The sequence below is a fragment of the Phyllostomus hastatus genome, unplaced genomic scaffold (assembly GCF_019186645.2).
Source record: "Phyllostomus hastatus isolate PE091 unplaced genomic scaffold, TTU_PhHast_1.1 phas_scaffold_78, whole genome shotgun sequence".
Classification (NCBI taxonomy): domain Eukaryota; kingdom Metazoa; phylum Chordata; class Mammalia; order Chiroptera; family Phyllostomidae; genus Phyllostomus; species Phyllostomus hastatus.
In genome coordinates this window covers 68,245,493-68,268,546 of record NW_025334041.1, presented here as the reverse complement: position 1 = coordinate 68,268,546, position 23,054 = coordinate 68,245,493, and the positions used below count along the sequence as shown (strand labels likewise).

The 23,054-nt window shown below is 41.4% G+C and overlaps 1 protein-coding gene across 4 annotated transcripts in view; it reads left to right on the top strand.

Annotated features, from left to right (window-relative positions):
* Window positions 1-888: 888 nt before the first annotated feature.
* Window positions 889-23,054, top strand: part of AFF3 (AF4/FMR2 family member 3) — a 544,115-nt gene continuing 521,949 nt past the window's right edge. For 2 of the 4 annotated variants that reach the window (XM_045827774.1, XM_045827773.1), the window contains exons 1-2: window positions 889-940; window positions 1,098-1,223. In XM_045827774.1, the coding sequence (XP_045683730.1) occupies window positions 1,171-1,223 (53 nt within the window). In that variant the 5' untranslated portion in view covers window positions 889-940; window positions 1,098-1,170. Of the gene's footprint in view, window positions 941-1,097; window positions 1,224-23,054 lie in introns of those variants that run through there. The other 2 variants (XM_045827776.1, XM_045827775.1) reach the window with 1 other exon arrangement.

Below are 23,054 nucleotides of genomic sequence, written 5' to 3'. Positions count from 1 at the left end.
ATAAAAGTGAGGAAGGGGAAAATGTTTTTTAAAATAAAGGAAGCAATAACAGGGACTTGATTTTTGGGAGCCATAATGGCACTCTATCACCCTTCCAGCTGACAGACGACACTCTCCAGATTGGAGATGGGGCAGGAAGTTTGCAGTGTACACCCAGAGGTCTGCCCCCTTCCCTGCAAGAAATAAAAGGAGGGGAACTTGGTTCCCAGGGACTACTAGCCAGCTGGTGCATGGTGGGACCCCCACTGCAGGCCAAACTGCAGGTCCAGCCAGGAGAGCTACCCTCACGCTTCTCATTAATTTCCCTTAACTTACTGACTCCAGATATTTTAAACGGTTTGTTTACGGCGCTGCTGGAGGCGGCACAGTTAACTCTCACGGGCCTGGGGCAGTCCCGAATTTCCAGGCACTGACTCTAGGTCAGCAGCCTCCCCGCCGCCGGGGGGCCCGGCAGGGTCAAAGTGGATCCTGGGTGCAAAACTAGAGCTTGCGGACGGGGAGGAGCGGGCGGGCCGGGGCGGGCGGCGGGACGTGCGCTAGGCAGCCCGCTCAGCATCCCCCGCCCGGCGCCGCCGCCTGACCCTCCGCCACACTGGCAGGGCCGCCCCAGGCGTCCCGGAACTGCCGCGTCGGGCGGGCGCCAGGGGTGCGGGGTGGCAAAGCAGCTCGGCCTGGGTGTGCCGCGGGACCCCAAGGGGCCGCGCGGGGAGCGCAAGGGCGCGCGGGCGGGCGCGGCGCGGGGCTCCGGGTGCGCGCGCCTCGGCCTCGCCCGCGCACACGCGCCTCCCTGAGGAGAAAGAGGCGGCGGGCGGCGCGGAGCGCGGCGGCGGGGGCAGCGGGCCGGGCCGCGGTGGGGCGGGGAGGAGGAGGGGCAGGCGCGGCGGCGGCGCGGCGAGCTAGCGGCTCACCGGAGTGTGCCTGCGCGGGAGCCGGCGAGCGGGTGAGTGTGGCCGCTGCTGCCCAGCCGGCGCGCGTCGGGGGCGGGGGGCGAGGGGAGCCCGACCAAGGTGGGGGGGGGGGTGATGAGGGGGACGGGCGGCGGCGGCGGCTGCCCCGGCGCGGCTGGGATGCACCTTGAGCGCCGTTTTTCGTTGCAGCGCGCGGGCGGCCCGAGCCTTGGCGGCGGCGGCGGCGGCGGCGGCGGCAGCACTGACACCGACACCTCCCACCATGGACAGCTTCGACTTAGCACTGCTCCAGGAATGGGACCTCGAGTCTCTGTGGTGAGTCCCCGCGCGGGCCTCCGGGGCGGGCGGGAACGACGAAGGTTCCGCCAGAGCCTCACCTGGGTCCGGGGCTGCGCCGTGGGGGTGGGGTGGGTCCGGGCGCCCGCCGCGCCCGCTTCTTTCTGCCGTACCGGGTGGCTGCACGGCCGCCTGCTCGTCTTCTTGCCCCGTTTCCAGTCTCCTCTCCCCGGTGCTGCCCGCCCTAGCCCAGGGGCGGATGATCTGGGGAGCCAGGGGCAGAGCGCAGCCATGGAAAGAAAAAAAGAACCGATTTCTAGAACGTGTCAATAGTGTCCGGACCCACCCTTCGATACCCTAGCCCCTCTCTCCTTCCTTCCCTCCCCTGAACCCCTTCCCTCTTCTCCGAGAGCATCGGGTTCACACGAGCGACCCCCTGGAGTTGGGGCTGCAGCAAAGTGCCCTTAGAGGATGCTCCAGCCACTGCTTGTCGGCGCCGGGTTTTGGCCGCTGCGTGCTTTTTGCCCCTCCTACCCACTCCCACCCGAGATGGAAGTGAGCACCAGGGCACGGGGCGAGTGTTTCACCGTGTGGGAATTCAAGAGGCCTTGGCCCAGGGACAGTCATTTCCTCGAGGTTCACAATTCCTTTGGGCCCTTTCTGCACACCTCTGCACAGTCGTCCTCCTCCTCTTACACACTCCACCCACCCGCGCCGCGCGCAGCCCTTTCTGCCCGGTTTGGGACTCAAAGCCCGGGGTGCCTATGGCCTGGAAGCCCTCCGGGTTCTGTGCCCCGGTTCTCACATTGAGGAGCTGCTAGAAGCAGTTTAATTCCGGTTGCGGGTGTTCTAAAAATCTCATTGGCTGCTTCTACATCTTTCTAACTGCACCCCCCGCCCCCCGCCCCCCCCCCCCATCATCGCCTAATGTTTCCAACTAGTCCCGTTCAGGTGGTAAAATTACTGCCTGCATATTATTCCTGGAGGAACTTGTGTTCTGTTTAATATTTACGGGAATGAACATCTGCTGAAACAAGTATATTAACTGCACTGTGTTCTGCCTCTGGTAATCGCTTATTGTAGAGCTGAGCTTTTTGGGCGGGCGGTGGGGGGGTGCAGTTAAATCCGTAAGGAGTTCACATGTCTTCAACTCCAAGTGGTGTGCACATGAATATTCAAAGTGCGGTTTTAAAGCTAAACTGCTTTATGATTTATAAATCATAGATTGTTGAGATGATATGTGGATGTATGTATATTTTCAGTGATTTAGGTTTGTAGTGACTTTTATCTTTCTAAAGCCAGGTGTCACAAATTTGACACAAAGCTACCGCATTATGGAGCAGTTTCTTATAAAATACATGAGGATGGGCCCTAATGTAATAAAACTTTTATATGTTACACTGTGGAAAATTGGGAACTTCAAAGAGCCAGTATAGAAAGAATATGAAACATGTTATTACTCTATAAAAGTTGCTAATTACTGTGTTGTTGCTCCCAGGGATATTTCAGCCTTTCATTTACAGATACCTATTATTTTACAGATTTACATTTAGGAATGTTGGTTTCTAGCACAAATTCTATAGGTTTCTAGGTAGAAACTGTGCCTTAAAATGACATTTGCTTTTGAACGCAGTTTTTCAGTCAAAGGGAAGAACTTACTGTTTTGTCATATTTTCATGCTGCTTGTCTGCCTGCTGACTCAAATTGAAGCCCCCTAATGATTTCTATGAGTAATATTTTGAAAGTATCAGCCATAACCTGTGGGCTTTTCCAGCACAGGGCCTTGAGCCTGTTTCCCTTTGCATCCTTAGTTCCCAGGTGAGTTATGTGGAGCACAGTTACACAATAAATGTCTGTTGAATTGACTTGAAAGTTACACTAGCCACAATATACTTACTATTTTAGAAGTGAAAAAATAATCATTTTTTTAAAAGTTGCTATACATGATATCAGATTTTAGTTAATGTATCAACTTATTTTTTGGCTTATGAAAGCATGTTGGCTGTCTTGCTTACAATATAGGACAGTTTGGCTTGACTGAGGGAGTGTTTCTAGTTTATAGATGTAGAATTACATTTTACAAAAGCTTATATATTTCTGGTAAAGATAAACCAAACTGCTTGAGTTTGTATTTTAATATAGGCGTTTTCTCAGTCATAGATGAATTTTTGGATGGTATTTTCTAGCTCAATTTTGTGGTTTACTTTTAAGCTTATAAGTTTTTAAGTTTATGGTTTGCTTTTAAGCTTATAGGTGATCCAAAGTAACTAACATTTGTGTACTTTTTGTGGGTCAGATGTTTTCATATCCATCGTTTTCTTATTTGAATATCATAACAATCCTAGAAGTGGCAAGTGGTAGTAGTCCCATTTTATAAATAAGGAAGTAGTGGCTTTGAGCTGTAAAGTAACTTTACTGAGACTATAAAACAAATGGACAGTTAGTGAACACTTACCATTTACCACTTTTCTAAATCTATTACGAGTTAACTCTTCTAAATACATCATATGTTTGCCTGGCCAGTGTGGCTCAATTGGTTGATGTGTCGTCCCATAACTGAAAGATTGCAGGTTTGATTCCTGGTCAGGGCACATACCTAGGTTGCGAGTTCGATCTCCCACCCCTGGTTGGGGGCCCATACAGGAGGTAACCAATTGATGCTTCTCTCTCTCATCAATGTTTCTCTCTCTCCCTTCCTCCCATTCCTCCTCTCTCTCTAAAAGCAATAAAAACATGTCCTTGGGTGAGGATAAAAAAATACTTCTCATGTTGGAAGTTTATTTAATCCTCACAACAACCTTGGAAGCAACTATGACAATTATTCCCATTTTACAGATTGGGAGATTGAGGGTGGGAAAGCTCAGATAATTTGCCCAGGGTCATGTGTCTAGAACCTGTATTCAATCAACTAGGCATTAATTGCAAGGCTCAGTTTTCTGATTTCAAACCCAGTGCATTTTTTATAGTCCTGCAAATGTCTCTCAGTTTATGATAGTGGCTCTGAAATTAATCACAAAACAAAATTTTGATGGACTGGAAATTAAGGTTTTCTTAAAATATGAAAGAAAAAGTCAGAGCCCTGAATGATATTGATCTAAAACTAAAAATTTGAAAACAAAATACCACGATTTAGGAAATTATGCCTACCCTATACGAATTAACATATATTTAAAATATATAGAAATTTAATATAAATATATTTATATAAATACATCCATATTTAAAGTAAACATGTAATAATAAAATAAAGACCACCAAAAACTTCTTTCCTTAATTTATCTTTGAAAAACACTTTTTCTTTGTAGAGGGTGGGGGGAGGTATAGGTTAATGGAAAAAAGAATGGTATTTTAATCCCTAACAATTTTTTTCTAATTGGTGGGCATTATTTTCCAATAAAACATATTGCATTTTGTTAGTTATGACTGTAGGTTTGAACCTGAGCTAGCTTAATCTAGTGGTCACAGAAAGTGTCCCCAGACGACTGTATAGATAATATGAAGAGAAAAGCTCGGTACTGTTGAATATAATCAGTATAGACAATTAGTTGATAATTCAAGAACCATCTCTTCTGCCTCTTTACACACCCTCCCTCCCCAACTCGGAAACACCTATACTTATTTTTCAAGGGAGGTTTTTTTACCTCTAGATAGCGGCTTCAACTTTTCTTTTCAGACAAACCCTAAAGTTGAGAAGAAATTTCCACCTTTAATTCCATTTCCCATTTCGGATTTGAAGCAAGAGTGGACAGTTTGGAACATGGGAAGACACTCATTCTACACCTGATCCACAGCTCTTCACCTGTAGAGTTGAATACCTGAAGATTTTGGGATTCAGACAGTTTGCAGGGGCAGATATCCAGAGGAACTGTGCCTCTTCCCAGGCTCCCGCTCCGTTCCTCTTGCTCTTCTTCCTGCTTTCCACCCGCTTTTGATCAGCTGCTGGGCGTATAAGCCATTCTTTAGGGCCTTTAAAATAATGACCATTCCTTTTAAAAGGCTAACCGCTGCTTTTACTCACTTAACAAATATTTATTGATCATCTCTTAAGTACAGGACTTTGTGCTGGTTGCTGTAGGAATACAAAGATGAATAAACTGTGAGTTGGTATATTATTTTCTAGTAGGGGAATGAGAAGGTTGAAAAAGGGAGTTTTCAACATTTTTTAAATTTTATTTATTTATTTATTTACTTAATTTTATTTATTTTTAGAGAGGGAAGGGAGGGAAAAAGAGAGAGGGAGAAACATCAATGTGTGGTTGCTGGGGGCCGTAGCCTGCAACCTAGGCATGTGCCCTGACTGGGAATCGAACTTGCAATGCTTTGGTTCACAGCCCGAGCTCAATCCACTGAGCTACGCCAGCCAGGGCTGTTTTCAACATCTTTGATCCAGAAGAGAGAAAGACCACACTTAGGACTGGGGTGGGTGGTGGAGGAAGGAAAGAGGAAAAATTGAGTTGCATGTGTGTGTTTTTTTAAGGCTTCGAAGGAAAAGATGGCCTTTGAACTAAGCCTTGGAAGATGAATGGAACTTTTACATGTGGTGGGGGTGGGGCATTGGCAGGGCATAGAGGCATCTTGGGCAAAGAAAGAACTTGAACAAAGGCTTTCATGGTGTTTCTGAAAATCCTTTCATGAATTGTGGAGTTACCTATACCAAGTGTTTTAAAGATGCAGAACTTAGCAATCATGACTTGTTTTTAGTGAATGAGAAAAGTTTTCCAAAGTGAACTTAGTCAAAATGAGATGCAATCTTCCTTAAATATAAACACATTTTAGTTATTGAGGAGAAAGTCTATCGCAATACAATAGAAAATATTTAGATTCCTCTTTGCTACTCCTTCCCCCAACAGCTTTATGTAGGTCAGAATCCATTTATTTTTGTCCAAATAGGCATTATACTTTATATTCTTTCAAATTTGAACCTTTGAAGTTGTAATTCATGGATATTTCATACTCATTAATTTCGTCAGTAACCATTCTTAGAGTATTAGGAATAGCATGGGTCCTGTAGAGCAATGGCTTTCAAATGTTTGAGACCATGACTCACAGCAACAAGCATGTTTAACATTGCAGCGCACTATGTTTAAGAACACACGTGCACATGACAGAGACAAAGATGTCATGAAGTTACACTTATTTGTACTATGTGTGATGCACTTTGACAATTTTTTTCCTTTTTAAAAAAAATTTTTCCTGTTCATGTGTTTCAAAAAACAAAACAAAATAAAACCCCCCACTGTAGGGATGCAAAGGAGAGTTTGCTGGGATCGTGCAGGAGATTAAGCAAAAGCTGATACTGACTGTTTCAGGTGGACGAGAGCATGTCCCCTTGAGAGAGTGAGACCTTCATGGTTAAGTGGCATTTGACACGTATCCTGGAGAGATGGAAGTTTAGGAGAAAATAAAAGGGAGGAAAGTCCACCAGGAGGGAAGACTGCAAATAGAAATAAGGAGAATGAAGTGTGGAGCTTTCCTGGTAAAGATGAAGTTACTACCTGAAGCGGGGTAGGGATGGACTGTGCTCTGTTGGGGACGGTAGTCGAATCAGAGCTGTTACAACTTAGTCTCCACATGATGCTCCCTGTAGTGCCTAGAGACACTCTTAGTCCTCTCAGGTCAGCAGCCAGTGGACATAGCCAGGCCATGGCTTCTTCCAGGGCTCCTTAGACAGGCTTCTCTGGCCCTTCCTAGTGTCAAAAAACTGCCCCAGACCCCTGATTTTGACCCTCAGGTGCCTCGACTCTTTCCTCCAGTCCCAACAAAGCAAACATTTTTTAAGGCCTACCCCATCCCTTTTGTGAGTCCTTAGAGGTCAGAACAGCTCACCAGGACACAGAGAGCAGAAGTTGAGGTGCACAGTGATGAGACCACCTTCCTCACTCAGGTGGGTTGAGTCTGGGCCTTAGTTCTGCAATGATTGATCTAGAGCAGCAATTTTTAACCGTTTTCATCTCATGGCACACAACTAATTACTAAAATTCTGTGGCATGCCAAAAAATGTATTTTTGACAGTCTGACAAAAAGATAGGTATAATTTTGAATTATTCACACTGGCTTGCTCTTGTTTTATGGCTGTTGTCATTTTTTAAAATTTGACAATGTAAGGAAAAAGAGGTTAGTGCCCCTGACTAAATAGTCAGGTATTGCATGTTTTAAAATTCTTGTTGCACACTGGTTGAAAATCGCTTGGTTAGAGCAGTGCAGTTGGTGGCACTCAGTCTCATTGGCTAGAAGTGGCTGTGTGATTGGCTGTGGCACTCTCATTGGCTTAGAGCCCCAGAGGTAGCTAAGGGTCTCAGTAGGTATGGCGTGAATACAGGGATTGCGCAAAAGTACAATAGGTTTACAGTTGTTCATATGGAAAAATATGTAATATGGGAGTAAACTCCATTTTGCATATCCACAACTGTAAACCTACTTTTGCTCATCTCTATATATTTCCAAGAAGAGTGGCTTCCAGGCCCAGGACCTGTGGGCTGCTGCCTTGAAGGGGCTGGTGGCCAGTGTAAAGGAGGCAGGGAGATGTAGATGGGAAGCAGTGAAGTGCTGGGGTCAAGGAACTGATTACTTCATCCACCCAGTGCCATAGGTGGTGTATTTAGGAGCAAGCCAGGTGGGGAGACTGGTTAATTCAGGGCACAGAGGACTGGAGTTCAACTGGGGACCACCAGGATAACAGGGAGGATGCACACTGGATGTACAGATGGGGTTTTAACCAAATGCCTTTTTTTTTTCCAAATGCCTTTAGATGATGCTAAGGATAAGTATTGTGTCAGGGGAAATGACTTCTTCCTGTACTCCAGATTCTCCCTTCTGAAAATGTAGGAGGGTTATAAAATGCTAAGAATCTATTTTGGAAGAATGTCCCTCTGAACCAGAGTGGGTCTACTCAATGACACTTTAGGTTTAGCAACTTAAACTGAGACCCTTTCAAATAATATTGATTAAAGTAACAGTCACATTAGGAAAAAAATTAATCTCTTAAAATAGAATGCAAGATTTGTGTGTGTGTGTGTGTGAATGGTATTTGTAACCTAAATAAATTTGCCTGTTTAAATTTTCTTTATTTTGGGAATAAAACCTTGGTGGCAAAATCAAGGCCATAAAAGATTATTTTAATATCATTTAATGGTGACATAATGTTTCCTTGTTTTATTTCAAAGTGAAATCCATAAAACTTATGTTCAGTGTTGCCTGTTTCCTTTTGTCTGGAAATTTAATTGAAGTTTCTGAATTCAGCTGTCTCTAGCCTTGCTTTCTCTTTGGCCCTAGGCAGCTCACAGTTTTTCTCATTTCCTATTCTCAGTCTTGGTTTAATCACTTATAAAATGACAGCACTTATACTGGCCTACCTCATAAGGTTGTGGTGTTAATAATAAGTGTCAATTACTTTGTGAATGCCAAATGTACTTCTTTCGTACCCTTTGCTTCCCTAAAAATGCCTTTTCATCATAAACAAGGAAGGATACAGAAAGGCCACAATGGGCTAGGTCATCCTTCTGGTGCAGAGTTCTGTCCCTGGTGATGGGACCCTGGGACATTTTTAAAGTAGAGATTGGTAGTTTTCTTAGTTGTACATCATACTCTAGCAGACAAATATTCCCTTGTTTATGGTTGTACTGTTAACATATGTAGATACATTAACCATTACATAATCTTTGATGTTTCACTGGGAATGTATTGAATTACTACCCATTATATCACATGACTTCATTTGGCATTGTGGGTCTCATTAAATTATGTCAGGCTAATCACAATTTAGTTTCAATAGAAACAAAATACATAGTTACACCAGGGTAGGAGGATACTATACCATCCAAATAGTGTGAGTCTCTGGACACTAACACCTGAGGACATGAGAGGGGCCCTCAGAGTGCCTGAAGGAGTTGGGAGGGAGGACTAGAGCTGTTCCGGGTTGCTCAAAGGCGGAAGAGAAGTAGACGGGACAGTATCTAACAGTGATGTGACACCCTCTGTTTTAGAGGTCACAATTAGCTGTTTCTCAGAGGTTGTAGACCCCCTGCCAGGTACTTTCTGGAAAGAGATTCCTAGGTTAGGTAAGTGGACCAGCAGCAGTAAGTTATCTCTGAGAGTTCTTCTGCCTTCAGAAGTCTATGATCATTCCAGTGGAATGGTCATAGTGGGTTGTGGGTTGTGGAATCAAGAGTGCTGAAGTCATCAATTGTATGAATTGCACTTGTGTCTTTTCGCCTCTGTTAATTTTTCCACTCACGTGTGGATAAAGGCAGAAATAAATTCCTTCACGTAATTTCTTCCCAGGAGGTTCATTGTTGACTGAGGTAAACAAAAATGTCTATAATTTGGAGACCACACTAACAAAGAAACTCAGTTTACAGCTATGTGCTTAAATGGATACTGAATTTTTTTTTTCCTTTTATATGGACAGGAAACTGGTTTTCACAAATCCTCTCTTGTCATACCTGTACTGTTTGACATGAATTATGAAGTGACAGAATGAAGTTTTTGTCAGTGCTCATTGAAACGTTAATTAGTGACCTGGCAGTTTAGATAGAAAAAGGCTTTGCAGGGGTGTCCAGCCTTTTGGCGTCCCTGGGCCACACTGGAAGAAGAGTTGTCTTGGGCCACACATTAAATACATTGCAACACATAATCACAAAAAAGTCACATAATGTTTTAAGTAAATTTACGATTTTCCACACTCATAGCCATCCTGAGCTGCATGTGGCCCATGGGCTGCAGGTTGGACACCCCTGTGTCTAGTGGATCATCACCAGTTCTGGGAAATAACCTGGCTTTGTTTTTACATTTAAAAACAGATTTATTTTTCTATCAAATATGTTGTGAGGAAGAAGAGACCCATGGCTTGGGAAACTGTTTTGAGGATGTAGGTCAGTGTATTCTCTTTGTTAACCACCACCCAGGTCCGTGCTTCCTAGACACGTGCATCCAGATGAGTTAGGGATCTCGATGAAATACTGATTTCGACTTAATAGATCCAGGGCGGGACTCTGATTCTGCATTTCTGATCAACTCCTGGGCACTACTGCTGGTCCACAGACCTAACTCTGAGTAGAAAGAACTAAAGGGATAAAAATGCCTTTAAACAGAAGCTCTTTCAAAATACTTCATTTTTCCTCTTTATGTTGGGGAGGCTTTGTATGCTACTAGCATTACAATTCCATAGTGCCAGGAGGTTACATTTAGATGTAGCATTTATTTTATTTTTGTGCGTCTTTCTGGTATATCTGATGAGTGAGGGGGTGGTTAATTGTATCCTAGTGGGGACATAGTGGGAAATAAACATGAAAACCTAAATAAACAAAGTTTGTAATACATAGGCTAATTACTTTTTACAGCTTTACAGTTCTTGTCAACCCTTCAAAGGCTGCATCCTTCTGAGTCACAAGAGAATGCCGAGTAATTAGATAGTCTTACAGACACTTCTGGATTTGTCAAGATTCTCACAACAGCTCCTGTAGGTGCCCAGGACTCAGACCAAATGTCCGCTTTCTCTCCCAGCTGTTCTCTCTTTCTGAGAGAACTGAGGGTGGTGGAAGTGGCATTGGTGTGTGTGTGTGTCGGGGGGGGTGTGGCTCTTTGCAGAATTACTGCACTACCCTGTGGCCGTAGGTGCAAATTGCAACTTTCCTGGTGTCCTAGGAGCAATCACAGTTTAGCTCCAAGTAGAGCCAATGGCAAGTGTAACCCCCTATGGGGACCTTCTATCCCAGGACAGCCAGCCACCCTCTCCCTCAGCCCTCATCACAGTGCCATGAGTCCATCAGGTGGTCAGACTGAGCTGCAGTTTCTGTGTTTAATTTCCAGTCTTATTTCATTAGAAAAAATATGTGCAGACAGGACTGATTATGTGAGTAAACATAGCACAATTGGCTTTGAATGTGCTGTGAGATTGGCGGAAAGTTTATTTACTTTATCTTCTTAATGAGGGTTTGGGTGTGTGCATCACACCACATCACACACATACTGCTATTCTCTGAGATGGCAGAGAAAACTGTTGCTAATAAGAGAAAGCCAGATTTGGTTTAAACAATTGTGGCTATTTCAGATTTGAAAAGATAGCTGACTTTTCAGGAACAGTAGTGTCCAATTTAAATCTTGCAGCCTTGGGACACATGTGAACCCCCAGAGGAAGTACTTGCAATAGTTTTTAGCCCATTGTTTGGGGCAGTACTTTTCATTCATGCTTCTAGTTGTCATGATACTGCCATATACATCATAATGCATTATGCTATCTAATTGTATTTAGCCATTTCTTGTGATATGCAATGGTATGTACCACTGATGTGATTTTTCCTTCTAGACTGTTGCTCTCAGCACAGAGACAGGTTAGGCCTGTCTAAATGCTTGGTGGTTGCTTTGGTGTGTACTAGTGTCATCCAGTTCATGCATTTTCTTCACACTGGAGAAAAGACTTTATTGGCTGTCAGCGTATGGTACGAAGAATGGTGTAGTCAGGTGATTTAGACAACTCTTGGGGGGAAAAAAGGACTCTTGGAGTCAGTGGTTTGCTCAGGTGGGTCTTAAGGAAAAACTTCCTTTTTGTTCTTTACGAAAAAAAAACACTACTGATGATGGTCAGTTAATTTTGTACTTTGGTTACATTATTCAGGCTTTGGGCCTGGACTGAGAAGACAGGCAGTCAGCAGGCCCTGTTTGCTCCCTTTCATGCCAACCATATTCCATGGCAGGGAGCCCGTGGTGTCCTTTCTCAGGAATGCTGAGGTGGAAAGTGCTGTTGGAGGTTGAGGACTTTACTTCAGACTAAGAGGCAGGTATCTTTACTGACCTAGTACTGCAGTCTACTGACATAGAGGTTTAGGATCCAGAATGTTTGGTCCCTTTGCTTTCTGAAGTCTTCTGCTCAGCCCCTCTCCTGGTCTGTAGCCGTGGCGGATTCACCTCTTGGAAAGTGTAGCTTTAGAGACCCTCTGAGTCAAACATATGAACCATCTGTTATAGACATCAACGTTAGCAGTCATGGGAAGACCATATTACTGCAAATAACATTCGTTTGCAATAGACTTCTCTTTTCAATGTGAAATCAAGTAGTTTACTGTTTTATAGTGGTATACCTCTATATCACTATACCTCTAACTGTGTAACTGTCTGGGAGGAAGACTTCAGCCTGCCCTGTGGTCAGGACCCAGGCTGAGTGATGCAGATGAAGTCCGTGCTGTGTCTGAGCAGCACTGATCGTCTCCCATTGTGGGATAATCTGAGCTCAGGACAGATGTTGTATGCAGAGCTTGCTGAGTCCTTCTCAGAAGCAAGTCCATGCACAGGAGAGGGCTGCTCAGCTGGTGCTACATGGATTTTCCTATTTGTGTTTCTTTCATTGAAGATAGGTCCTTCCCCAGAATATGGCATGGCCTCTTCTGAGAACTACACCTTTCATGTGACTGTCCTTCAGAGTGTTTGTCTTTTAATAAGTAGAGTTTAATCTTTTAGTATGCAGAATACCTGAGAAAAGTCTTCCGTGGGAAAGCTGGTGAGTTTTATCAACTACCTAGTCACCCTTCTTTCCTCTTTCCTACTCTTCCACTTGAATTATAATTTCAAGGCTGAGTTAACAAGTTCTGAGTATGAAAATTAAATATTTATAGTCTAAAAAGAAAGTATAGTTTTTTAGTTTCTAATGTTTAGGTAATTAGTTACAAAAATTAATTTCTGTTCTTTTCCTTACTGTCACCCACAGCAGGATAAAAAGTAATGCTTTTAAGTCTTAAAATATTATGTATACAAATATAAACCAGTACCAATGCTTTAACCTGCTCTTTGTAAGTTTCTTCGTCTAGATTTATAGGTTTCTGGATTGAGATAAACAACCATTAATTGAGCTAGACACAGAAGTGAATAGATCGCCTTTTTCGTTCTTGCTGTCTTTATACTTTAGCCTGGAACAGATTATTTCAAATAATCTCTGTAGGGTTTTTACATGCTCTGATAGGGAATTCTAAGGAGGACACAGAAGGGTAGGTACCCCACTGATTGTGGAGTTTTAGGGAAGAGTTCTTGGAGAAAGTAACTTCTGTTTGAGTTTTAAAGGATGAATTGGAGTCAGTCAGGCTGGGAGCAGGAGGGGTGTGGTAGGTGCAGAAATGTCAGCAAAGGCAAATTGGTGGAAAAAACATGCATGTTGTGGGCAGTAGCAGTGACATGGGTAAATTGCAGGTCTGGAGCATTAAAGGTGGAGAGTGACAGAAGATGAATTGGGGCAGTGGAGGCCCAGGGGCTAGGCCTTGGAGGGCCCCGCGTGGCATTCCCAGGAGCTTGAACATTTTCCAGGAGGTGCTGGCCTGCTGTTGAGGGCTGTGAACAGGTGAACACAGTGGTCACATTTGCATTATATTATTTCTAGAAGGTGTTTTCCATGGATGAATCTGGTGGCTCGGGAATCAGGAGGTCAGGCAGGGTGTCATAGCACTTAGCCCAGGCCAGTGAGGATGGAGAGAAGGAGAGGGATTAGAGAGATGTGTAGGGGATGGCGTTGACAGAACTTAGCGATTGACCGGATGGGAAGAATGACGGAGATGAGGGGCCAAAGTTGCTTTTAGAATACTCAGCTTGTGTGATGAAGTAGGAGGAGCAAGCTGAGTGGGGAAAGATAAAGTGTTTGGATTTGAATATGTTGCCTTTGAAGTGCTTGTGGGCCATCCAGGTGAATTTGCCTGCAGAAAGTTTGCTGTGTGATAATGATGTTTGGAAAGAAGGTTATGACAGAAATAAAGATCTGGGAGTTATCAACATACAGGTGCTGGTGACAGCTGTGAAATTGGACAATATTTTCCAGGAAGAGTGAGGAGAGAATGAGAAGTAGGCTGAGGACACTGGAAGGGCAGTGGGAGGGAAAGCAGTGTAGGAAGGAGTTTGAAAAGAAATGACTGGGGAGGGCAGAGACCAGGATAGAGTAGAGTCCATGATCAGCTGCTTTAGAGCAGTCACTGAACTTGGGAAGGTTTAGGTGGTCTGTGGAGTGGGCAGTGGGTGGTGAAAGAATGAATGGGAGGTTGGGAAGTGAATGCTGAAAATGAATGCTCTCACTCTTGAGGGGAAAGTGGGCAACTGATGGAGGAAGGTCTCAGAGAAGGAAGTAGGTAGGCCAGACCCATAATAAGAGGAAGAGCATGTGGGTGATGATAGATGTGGATAAGTTGGGCTGTGGAAACTTTTAAAACACATCTGTGAGAAACAGAAGTTTCAGAGAATGGAATTACAGAAAAGAGGATAACCTCAAATATTAGCCTCTGAAATGTCAATGGTAAGTGTTTCATAGATATTTTTGAATCAGTGACTAATCAATGAAAAGTCTGCATAAGCCACTTTAGCATAAATTTATGTCATACCATCCATAATTTATTTATTATTTATTTAATTTTAAAGATTTTATTGATTTATGTTTAGAGAGAGGGGAAGGGAGGAAGAAAGAGAGGGAAAGAAACATCAGTGTGTCATTGCCTCTCATGTGGCCCCCACTGGGGACCTGGCCCACAACCCAGGCATGCGCCCTGACTGGGAATCGAACCAGTGACCCTTTGGTTCACAGCCAGTGCTCAATCCACTGAACTACACCAGCCAGGGCCCCATCCATAATTTAATTACAGTGTTTATACAAGTAGTTTTGATCCAGAAGTGATTACATGAGGCTACAGAGCCAGGAAAAATTAGTTGACTTTTCTAATTGTGGACTATTAAATGGATTTTTAGAAATCATTTTTAGACACACAAGACTGAGAGGTACCCTAGGGTGTTCTGACATTGAATGGCATAACTCCTTAAAAGGGCACTTAGCCCATCTGGCCTAAGGGCTTCTTATTGTTTCTTATGTGTAAGGAAGTTTAGTGAGTCCTTTACCTATACCAGATCTCATTTACTCGGCATAATCTCTCATGTAGTTTCTGTTAGTCCACATTTTATAGAGAAGGAAACAAAGGTGTGAAGTATTGTAACTTGCCCAAAGACCCATCACTAGTATGTGCCTAGCTGGGGTTTTACCCAGGCAGTCTGGCTCCAGAGTCCTTACACGTGGCCACTGTGCTATGAGAAGTGTTTGTCCACGCCGTGACAGAATTGTGGGGCATGAGTTCTGAGGTCTCTTCCAACCTCAAAATATTTATGATTATACACACACACACACAGACATATACATACACATATGGTTTTCAGCAGGTATAGTGAGGTATGTATGGAAAAAAATCTTGAGGTTTACTTGGGCTTTTAAACTCAGAATGAATAATATGCACTGTCTAAAATATTCTGTATTTTGGGTAAGAATTATCTGTAATTCATTGTCATTTAGGGTACTGATTTTCTGTCAGTATTTAAAATGTATAAAATGTACATATATACACTGTACATATCTTCTCTTAATTATTTGTATACTCATAAAACCACTAATTTGAAAAGCATTATGTGTGAAGAAAATGGTAACAACTGTTTACTATAGCTGGTCAAATCTATTGTAACACCTAAATGTAGCTTTATTAATAACAATAATAATGGTGCAGCAATAAAATTAGTAAAATTGCCTATGAAAATAACCTGAAATAATTGTGTTAAGGTGATTCTTTTTCATGTAGATTATCTTGAATTTATTTTGTGTAGTGTCTACATAAAGACAAACTCTTTTCTAGCTATATGACTGATGTTATAAAAAAGTGTTGTTTCGATGACAAGGGAAGAGTACATGGGCTTAATTTATGTCACAAGATATCTGGGTGAAGTAAAATTAATAAATTCTTGGCCTAAGGAATTGTGACATATTGAAACACATGACAAGAATAACTTTAAATGTGGTCTTTAAAAATTCTTGAGAATAAGACACATTCTAAGGTAGGTTAAAAAAAAAAACCCAGTTGGCTGAATTCCAGAAAGACATCATTTAATAATAGGAAAGGAAAGGGGTTAGGGGCCAGCATGCAGTGTGTTCAAATTCTGACTGTGATTTACCAGGTGTGTTATCTTAAACAGGTAACTTAACCTTTCTGAGCCTCGGTTCCCTTAAGTATAAAATGGAGGTAGTAATGCCTCTGCCACTGGTTTGTTATGAAGATTAAAAGAACTTCACATAAATAGCCTGACCCATAGGAGGACCTCGAAATATGGTAACTTTATTATAATTCTTCTTTTCCTTCTGTCGTTACTTAATGTTCTTCTTTTTTGATTAGCAATAATGTTCAGTGGTTATATCCATTGTGTTGCTTAAAACATTCAGAGTTATATGTGAGTTGTTATTTCAGGTTGTATCTTTTTTTAAACTGATATCCTTTTTTTGAGGTCTGGTCTTGTGTTTATTTAATGACTATGACAGATGGGTAGGGAGGAGAATCTAATACTTTTCTCCTGCAGTGCACAAGGATTCATTCTTATGACTTTACAATCTTCCTCAGTGCTGATATAATGAGTCCTAGGCATTGTAGGTGCTAAGAAATATTTTAAAACATTTTTGTATGTATTTTAATGAAAACAACTTGAAAATTGGTGAAACAGTTTGTTAAATTGTTTAGTATAGGTAAACATAGGAGCAATGACTTTCGATAGCCCAAATGACAAAATTTCTAGTAATTCTTTTCTGTCAGTGACAAACTGATGTCTTTCTACTATTTCAGATGAATGGCTATCCCTTGACCTCCTGTATCTACTTTGATCCATACCCATGTGCTGGCTCCTCAGTTTCTGGACTTAGAATAACCCCGTATTCTCCAGTTGGATGACAGCCCACTCTGGTCTTGGGACAGTGAACCCAAGTCATGGATTCATTGTTTCTGTGGACTTCAGATTTGGGTGCTTTCTGTTGTCTTGATACCCCTCTGTCATAATTGCCTTAATTGCTGATACAGAACCTAGGATAGCTTTACATCAAAGTGCTTGATTCTGGCAAACTTGGAGATGAGTCATTACATACTTCTTTCATACTGAATTGTGAAATCAACATCCTCAAACAGTTATTTATGACATCTACCAGGGAAATTAAAGTGACAAAGGGGGTTAGATGTTAGGATTACAGTTTGTATGAGTTGGCTTTTGTCTGGCGATGCTGTGGTAATAAACAACCCCCAGATCTCAGAGGCTTAGTTTCAAAGTGTAGTTCTTGTCCATGTTAATTGTCCACTAGAACTTCTCCAAGTTCTTGTCCATGTTACATGGTAGTTGAAGGTGCTGTAGTGTCTTTTTCACTCTAGGAACCCAGGCTGACAGAGAGGTACCTTTTCACTTGCTGAAGGGAAAAGAGGAGCTTGTGCTGGATGGGGCAGATGGGGCAGATGTCATATGGCTCCCATTTCACTGGCGTAATAAATCATAAGGCCAAGCATGATATCAGGAGGGTGGGGAAATATCCTCCTTTCACAGAGCAGTACTGCAAGTCACATGGTGGCCAGCAGGATGCTGTCCTCCTAAAAGGAGGGCAGTGAAAAGTGGAAAACAATGGTACAGTGTTCTGTGCAGTTAATCAGTATTTTTAAATTATAGAAAGGTAGGAACATTTACAAAAGAGCCTATAGAACTGTCTGGTAGCATGTTATTTTATATTATAGGTGATTTCTGCCATTGGCCAGTGGCTTTCTTTTTACTGAATTTCTCTTTTTTGAATTTTCATTGTAAAAAGAGGAACTGATGAAAAAGTTGATGAAATGTTTTCATTCAGAGAGCCAAAGTTTCCACAATATAGGCTTACAGCATTAGGGAAATTGTTTTTAAAAAGTATGTCTATTTAATATTTTATCTCTAAACAATTTGCCTTTACCATGTAGAAAATAATACTGTAACTCAATTATTATGCCCTGATTCTTAAATTAATAATTTGACTTTCCTGGCCTATACCTAATTATAATCAAATTGTGAATGAAGAACAAAATCTATAATATATTGGAAGGGAATTAGGTGATAAATTCAGTTTTACAGAAAAATTGGGTCTTATTAATGTTCTATTTATTTTTATTTTTTTATTTTTTTTAAGATTTTATTTATTTTTAGAAAGGGAAGGGAGGGAGATAGAGAGAGAGAGAGAAACATCAATGTGCGGTTGCTGGGGGTTATGGCCTGCAACCCAGGCATGTACCCTGGCTGGGAATCGAACCTGCAACACTTTGGTTCGCAGCCTGAGCTCAATCCACTGAGCTACGCCAGCCAGGAATGTTTTATTTTTAACCAAACGTTTACTTATAACTTGAGCCCACTTTCAATTTTTGAAAGAATTTAAACAACAAAAGAAGATGTGGGAACCTATAGCTACTTAGGGAATGATAAATGACCACTGATGTAAATGAATGAATATGTTAGTTTATTGAGGTCCTGAGGTAGAGGGTACAAGCTAGAACTTAGCAAAATCTCTCAGTTTAGGCTTACCCTTGGCCCACTTTAGGCTGTACAGATTTTGGAATAGGTAGGGTCTGTATTCAAGTCTTCAGAAAAGTAATAAATATAATCCTTCTCTGAAACATAGAACAATATTCCTTTGTATATTTGGTTTTTATTACCTATAAAAAAGCACATTCAATATTGTTAGAATCAGATACCACTTTTTTGTTAATTCTCATGAAATTGAAAAAGGAAACAGTCTACACCAATACTGTGAAGTGCTTAATGTTAAACATCTCTGGGAGACTGGACCAAAGTAAAAATATAAAATAAATAAGTGAAAATTTAGTCGTTGCTTTCTAGTTTGAGCATTATGATGCAATATTTTGAACTGATTGCAACTGCTATAAAGTAAAGAAAACCCAATAGAGGAGAATTAAAACTTAAAGAGATTAATGTTCTTTAGTGGGTCTAACCGAAGATCTTTTGTTGCTTCAAAATCTTTTCTAATTCTCATCACTTAACCTTCTTGGCTATCTTAACAAAGTAGCTTTCCTTCCATATTTTCTAGAATTGTGTATACCATGAAACATTTCTCAACCAAATATCATAGTTTTAAAAAAGCTAAAGTAAATTCTGAATTTTATATTCTCTATAGTCAGGTTGAGATTAATGACATTAAAAAAGCAATACAATATTTTTAGTTGCTAGTAATTAGTGATAGAAACATGAATCATTGATAGTTTTACATTCTATTTTGTATATTGATCTCACATCCTGCAGCCTTGCTGAATGTATTTGTTAGTCCTAACAGTTGTGAGTGTGTGTGTGTGTATTCCTTGGGATTTTATATATACTGGTACATGATCATATCATCTAAGAATAGAGATAGTTGTGTTTCTTCCTTTCCACTCTGAATACCTTTTCTTTTTCTTGCCTGACTGGTCTATTAGAGCTCCCAAGACAGCATTGAATAGCAGAGGTAAGAGTGGATGGACATCCTTTGCTTATTCCTGATCTTAGGAGGAAAGGTTTCAGTCATTTGCTATTAAGTGTGATGTTATGTGTGGATTTTCATAGGTTTTTTAGCAGGTTGATGAAGTTCCTTTCTATTCCTAGTTTGATGAGTGCTTTTATCATGAAAGAGTATTTGATTTTGTGAAAGGCTTTTTCTGCATCTATTAAGGTGGCCATGTAGATTTTGTCCTTAATTCTATGAGTGTGGTTTATTACATTGATTTTTGTATGTTGAACCAACCTTGCATTCCTTGAATATCTATCTCATTTAGTCATGACATATAAAATCCTTTTGTACACTGCTGGATTCATTTTGCTAGTACTTTATTGAATGACTTCTTTTGAAAACAGTTTTTTTCTAAATGCTTTTCGTTGCTATTAGAAGCTCATACACATTGGAGAGAAAAATAAAGGAACATATCTTTTCCAGCGCTTCCCCCATGGAAATATAGAAGCTTCATTTCTGACATATTCTGAATGGCTGACTTGTAAGTGATAATCAAATTTCACAATTCCCACGTAATGTTACTTATTATATGACATGTTCAGATTTAAGGTCTTGACCTGTGCAAGTCACTCAATTTTTTTAGATTAGTTTCCTAATCAGTGAACAGGATTATAAGAAACAAATAAAATATGCTATGTGAATATGCTCATAAGATATTATATGATGGCAAGATATAATTGTTTATGTAAGTATGTAAACAATTATTTAACCCAAGAGTCATAAATTCAAATACCTTCCTTCTGGGCCAAGAAGACCAAGTAAATGTCTGAAGCAGTAACACAATGGGATGTGATGGGGGTTGTGGCCAGTTGGAAGATTTGTAACCTTGCTTCACAACATTCAAATTCAAAGTGAAAACAAACCAACCAACCACAATAAAATGAACAAAATAAACCCCAACCCCCCACTGTCCTGGCTAGACATCACGTATCTGCCTCTTCTGTAGAACCTCTGATTCTAAAACAGAAAGGCCCCGTTTAATAGAATGAGCTTGGTAATAGATGCATTTAAGGTAATAGACGCATTTAATATATTTCCTGGACTTGAACTTTTACCTGGATTATCCCATTGTCCTTACTATACAAGGAACCACCATCTTGTTTTTCTCGCCATTACTTTCTATTGGGTATGTGAATTCTTTGACAGTACAGCCGTGTGCTTCATAATTTTCACAAACCAGCTGTTTATTATTGATAAACACTTTCTGTGGTTTCTTTAACAAGTAAACAAAGTCAGTATTTGTATTTTCTTGGTACCCTAGTATTTGAAAGAGAGATTTCTACAGTTTTCTAACTACAGTAAGTCAGGTGCTGGTATCTTGAAACCTGTGTAGGAGGTTCTTTTGGAGAAAGAGGTGGTAGCTCAGCATCTGCACAAGGTTTGCTAAGTAGCCCAGCCATAGCAGTGACTGTGGTCCACCTTACGAGTTCTCTTTGTTTAATAGGATGTAGTCATAGGAACTTGTGATCTTAAGTATCAAGCTACTACTCTGCAGGAAGGAGAGTGCTAGCTTCGAACACAGAAAAAGTACTATGACCCCTGCTCCAGAGAAGCATGAAGTCTGGTTGGAGAGAAACCGGTATCCATACGATAGCTCCAGAAGCTGGAGTCACAGATTCTTAGCTCTGTTTGGAGGGAAGCTTGGAGATTATTTGTCCAGCCCAGGTCCCTCATTTTACAGTACAGAAAGCCGATGGTCACAATTAAACATTAGTCTGGGGTTCTCAAATCTAGCAGTTTTCTAGAATTGCCTCAGAATCCTGAGTCTCTGGCATTAGGGGACCAGAAATTTATATTGAGATACAAAAGACTCACAGTTCTGTATGATTCTGTCATAGCCAGTTTGATTAATGGATTTGGGAATGGTAATAGGCTGTGAGTGGTTTTGGAGTTTAAGGTATACAGAGCCGAGTGATAGAAAGCTTGCATGTTGCAATCAAGAGTAGTAGGATTGAGGTGGACTGGGAACTTTGTGGATAGAAGAGTGATTGGTGAGGGCATGGAGTTGGAAATTGGTGTGGCTAAGGTGGTGAGTAAGATGTTTTACATCAAATGACTCTCGGATAATTGCAGGGGCTGTAGGGGAGTTCATACACTTGCATTGATAAAGAACTAAAACATGCCTAAGACATCCTAATCATCACTTTGACTTTGTGTATGTTGGGGAGGGGAAGGAGGGGGAAGATTTTAAGAAAGTGTTTGATTGCATTACAAGTAATTCTGTAATCCCAAATTTATTGTATTTATCAAGTGTATTTTTTCTAGTTAATCATTAGTGTGATGGTTAGAATCTTCATTGCTTTCTCCAAATTATTTTGAGACAGACACTGATCATTTTGTATACTCAATTACTGTATTTCCTGGCAATAAAGTAGTTGATATGCAGTATGCTAATAGCTATGCTAAAGAAGTGCACTGTGATAACCATCGGAAACATCCACATTTATCAACTATATTTTGTTGAAGACAATTTTATTCTCTCAAGCAAGTTATCTGTATGAAATTTTAAATATTATGATGTATTAAATTGTACCATATCTTCATAGTAAATGAATGTATTTAATCAGTGTATATATGGCAGCAAACAGCATTTCTTTTCTGTAAAAAACATCTGTCCACTTTTTGTATATTTTTATTGTTACATTCATTTCACTGTCAAAATGTCAAACCTCTTTTGTGTGTGTGCGTGCTGTGACAGTTCCTCCCTGGAGTGTGACTTTGCTGAAGGCAGGAGTTGTACAGTAGTGATTAAGAGCATGGGCTCTAGACCAGATAGATGTTCCTAGTTCTAATCCCACTCTGCTGCTTGCTCCTTATAGATAATTATTTTATCTACTGTGAACACTGGAAAAGTGTAATACCTATCACAAAGGATTTGTGTCAGATTAAAAGAGTTCATGTGTGTAAAGTGATTTAAAATTACCTAGTTAATGCTTCTCATTGTGTGCATTAGGGAATCGTATTCTGAGTACTTGCTCAAGATAGAAGTTAGAACCTGGACCAGAACCCAGACCCCTGGTTCCCAGGCTAGGAGAGAAGGGAAGAAAGTCACTTCTCTTTGAAGCACTTCCTCCAGAGTTCTGTCACTTGGTTTGGCTCTTTGTTACTCTCTGTGTCCCTTTCTTCCTCCCTCCTCTTCCTCTTTCTGTACCTTCACCCCATCTCTGCCATCCGTCCCATTCTCTCTCCCTTAGCCTTGTAAAGCTGGGGTTCTTAACCTGGAGGTCAGGGAATTCCCTCATGTCATGTGTGCATTTTCCCTCCCCACTCTCCCCTCCCCATTCCTGTTTTGTTCTTTTCTAAGATGAGAGCTTATAGCTTTCATCAGACTCCCAAAGGCACCTGTGACCCCACTTCTGTGAGGGAGGAAGTGGCTGGCTGCGCTGTTCCCATCATGAGCAGGAGGCGAGGTAGCACCCGGAGAAGTGTAAGAACTCTAATTCTTTTTAGTGTTTCTGGCCACAGAGGAGAGTGGATACTAACAGGGATGCTTGGCAAAGCCATTCTGCCAGGCAAAGTGATTTTATGATGAAGACCCTGCTGAAATT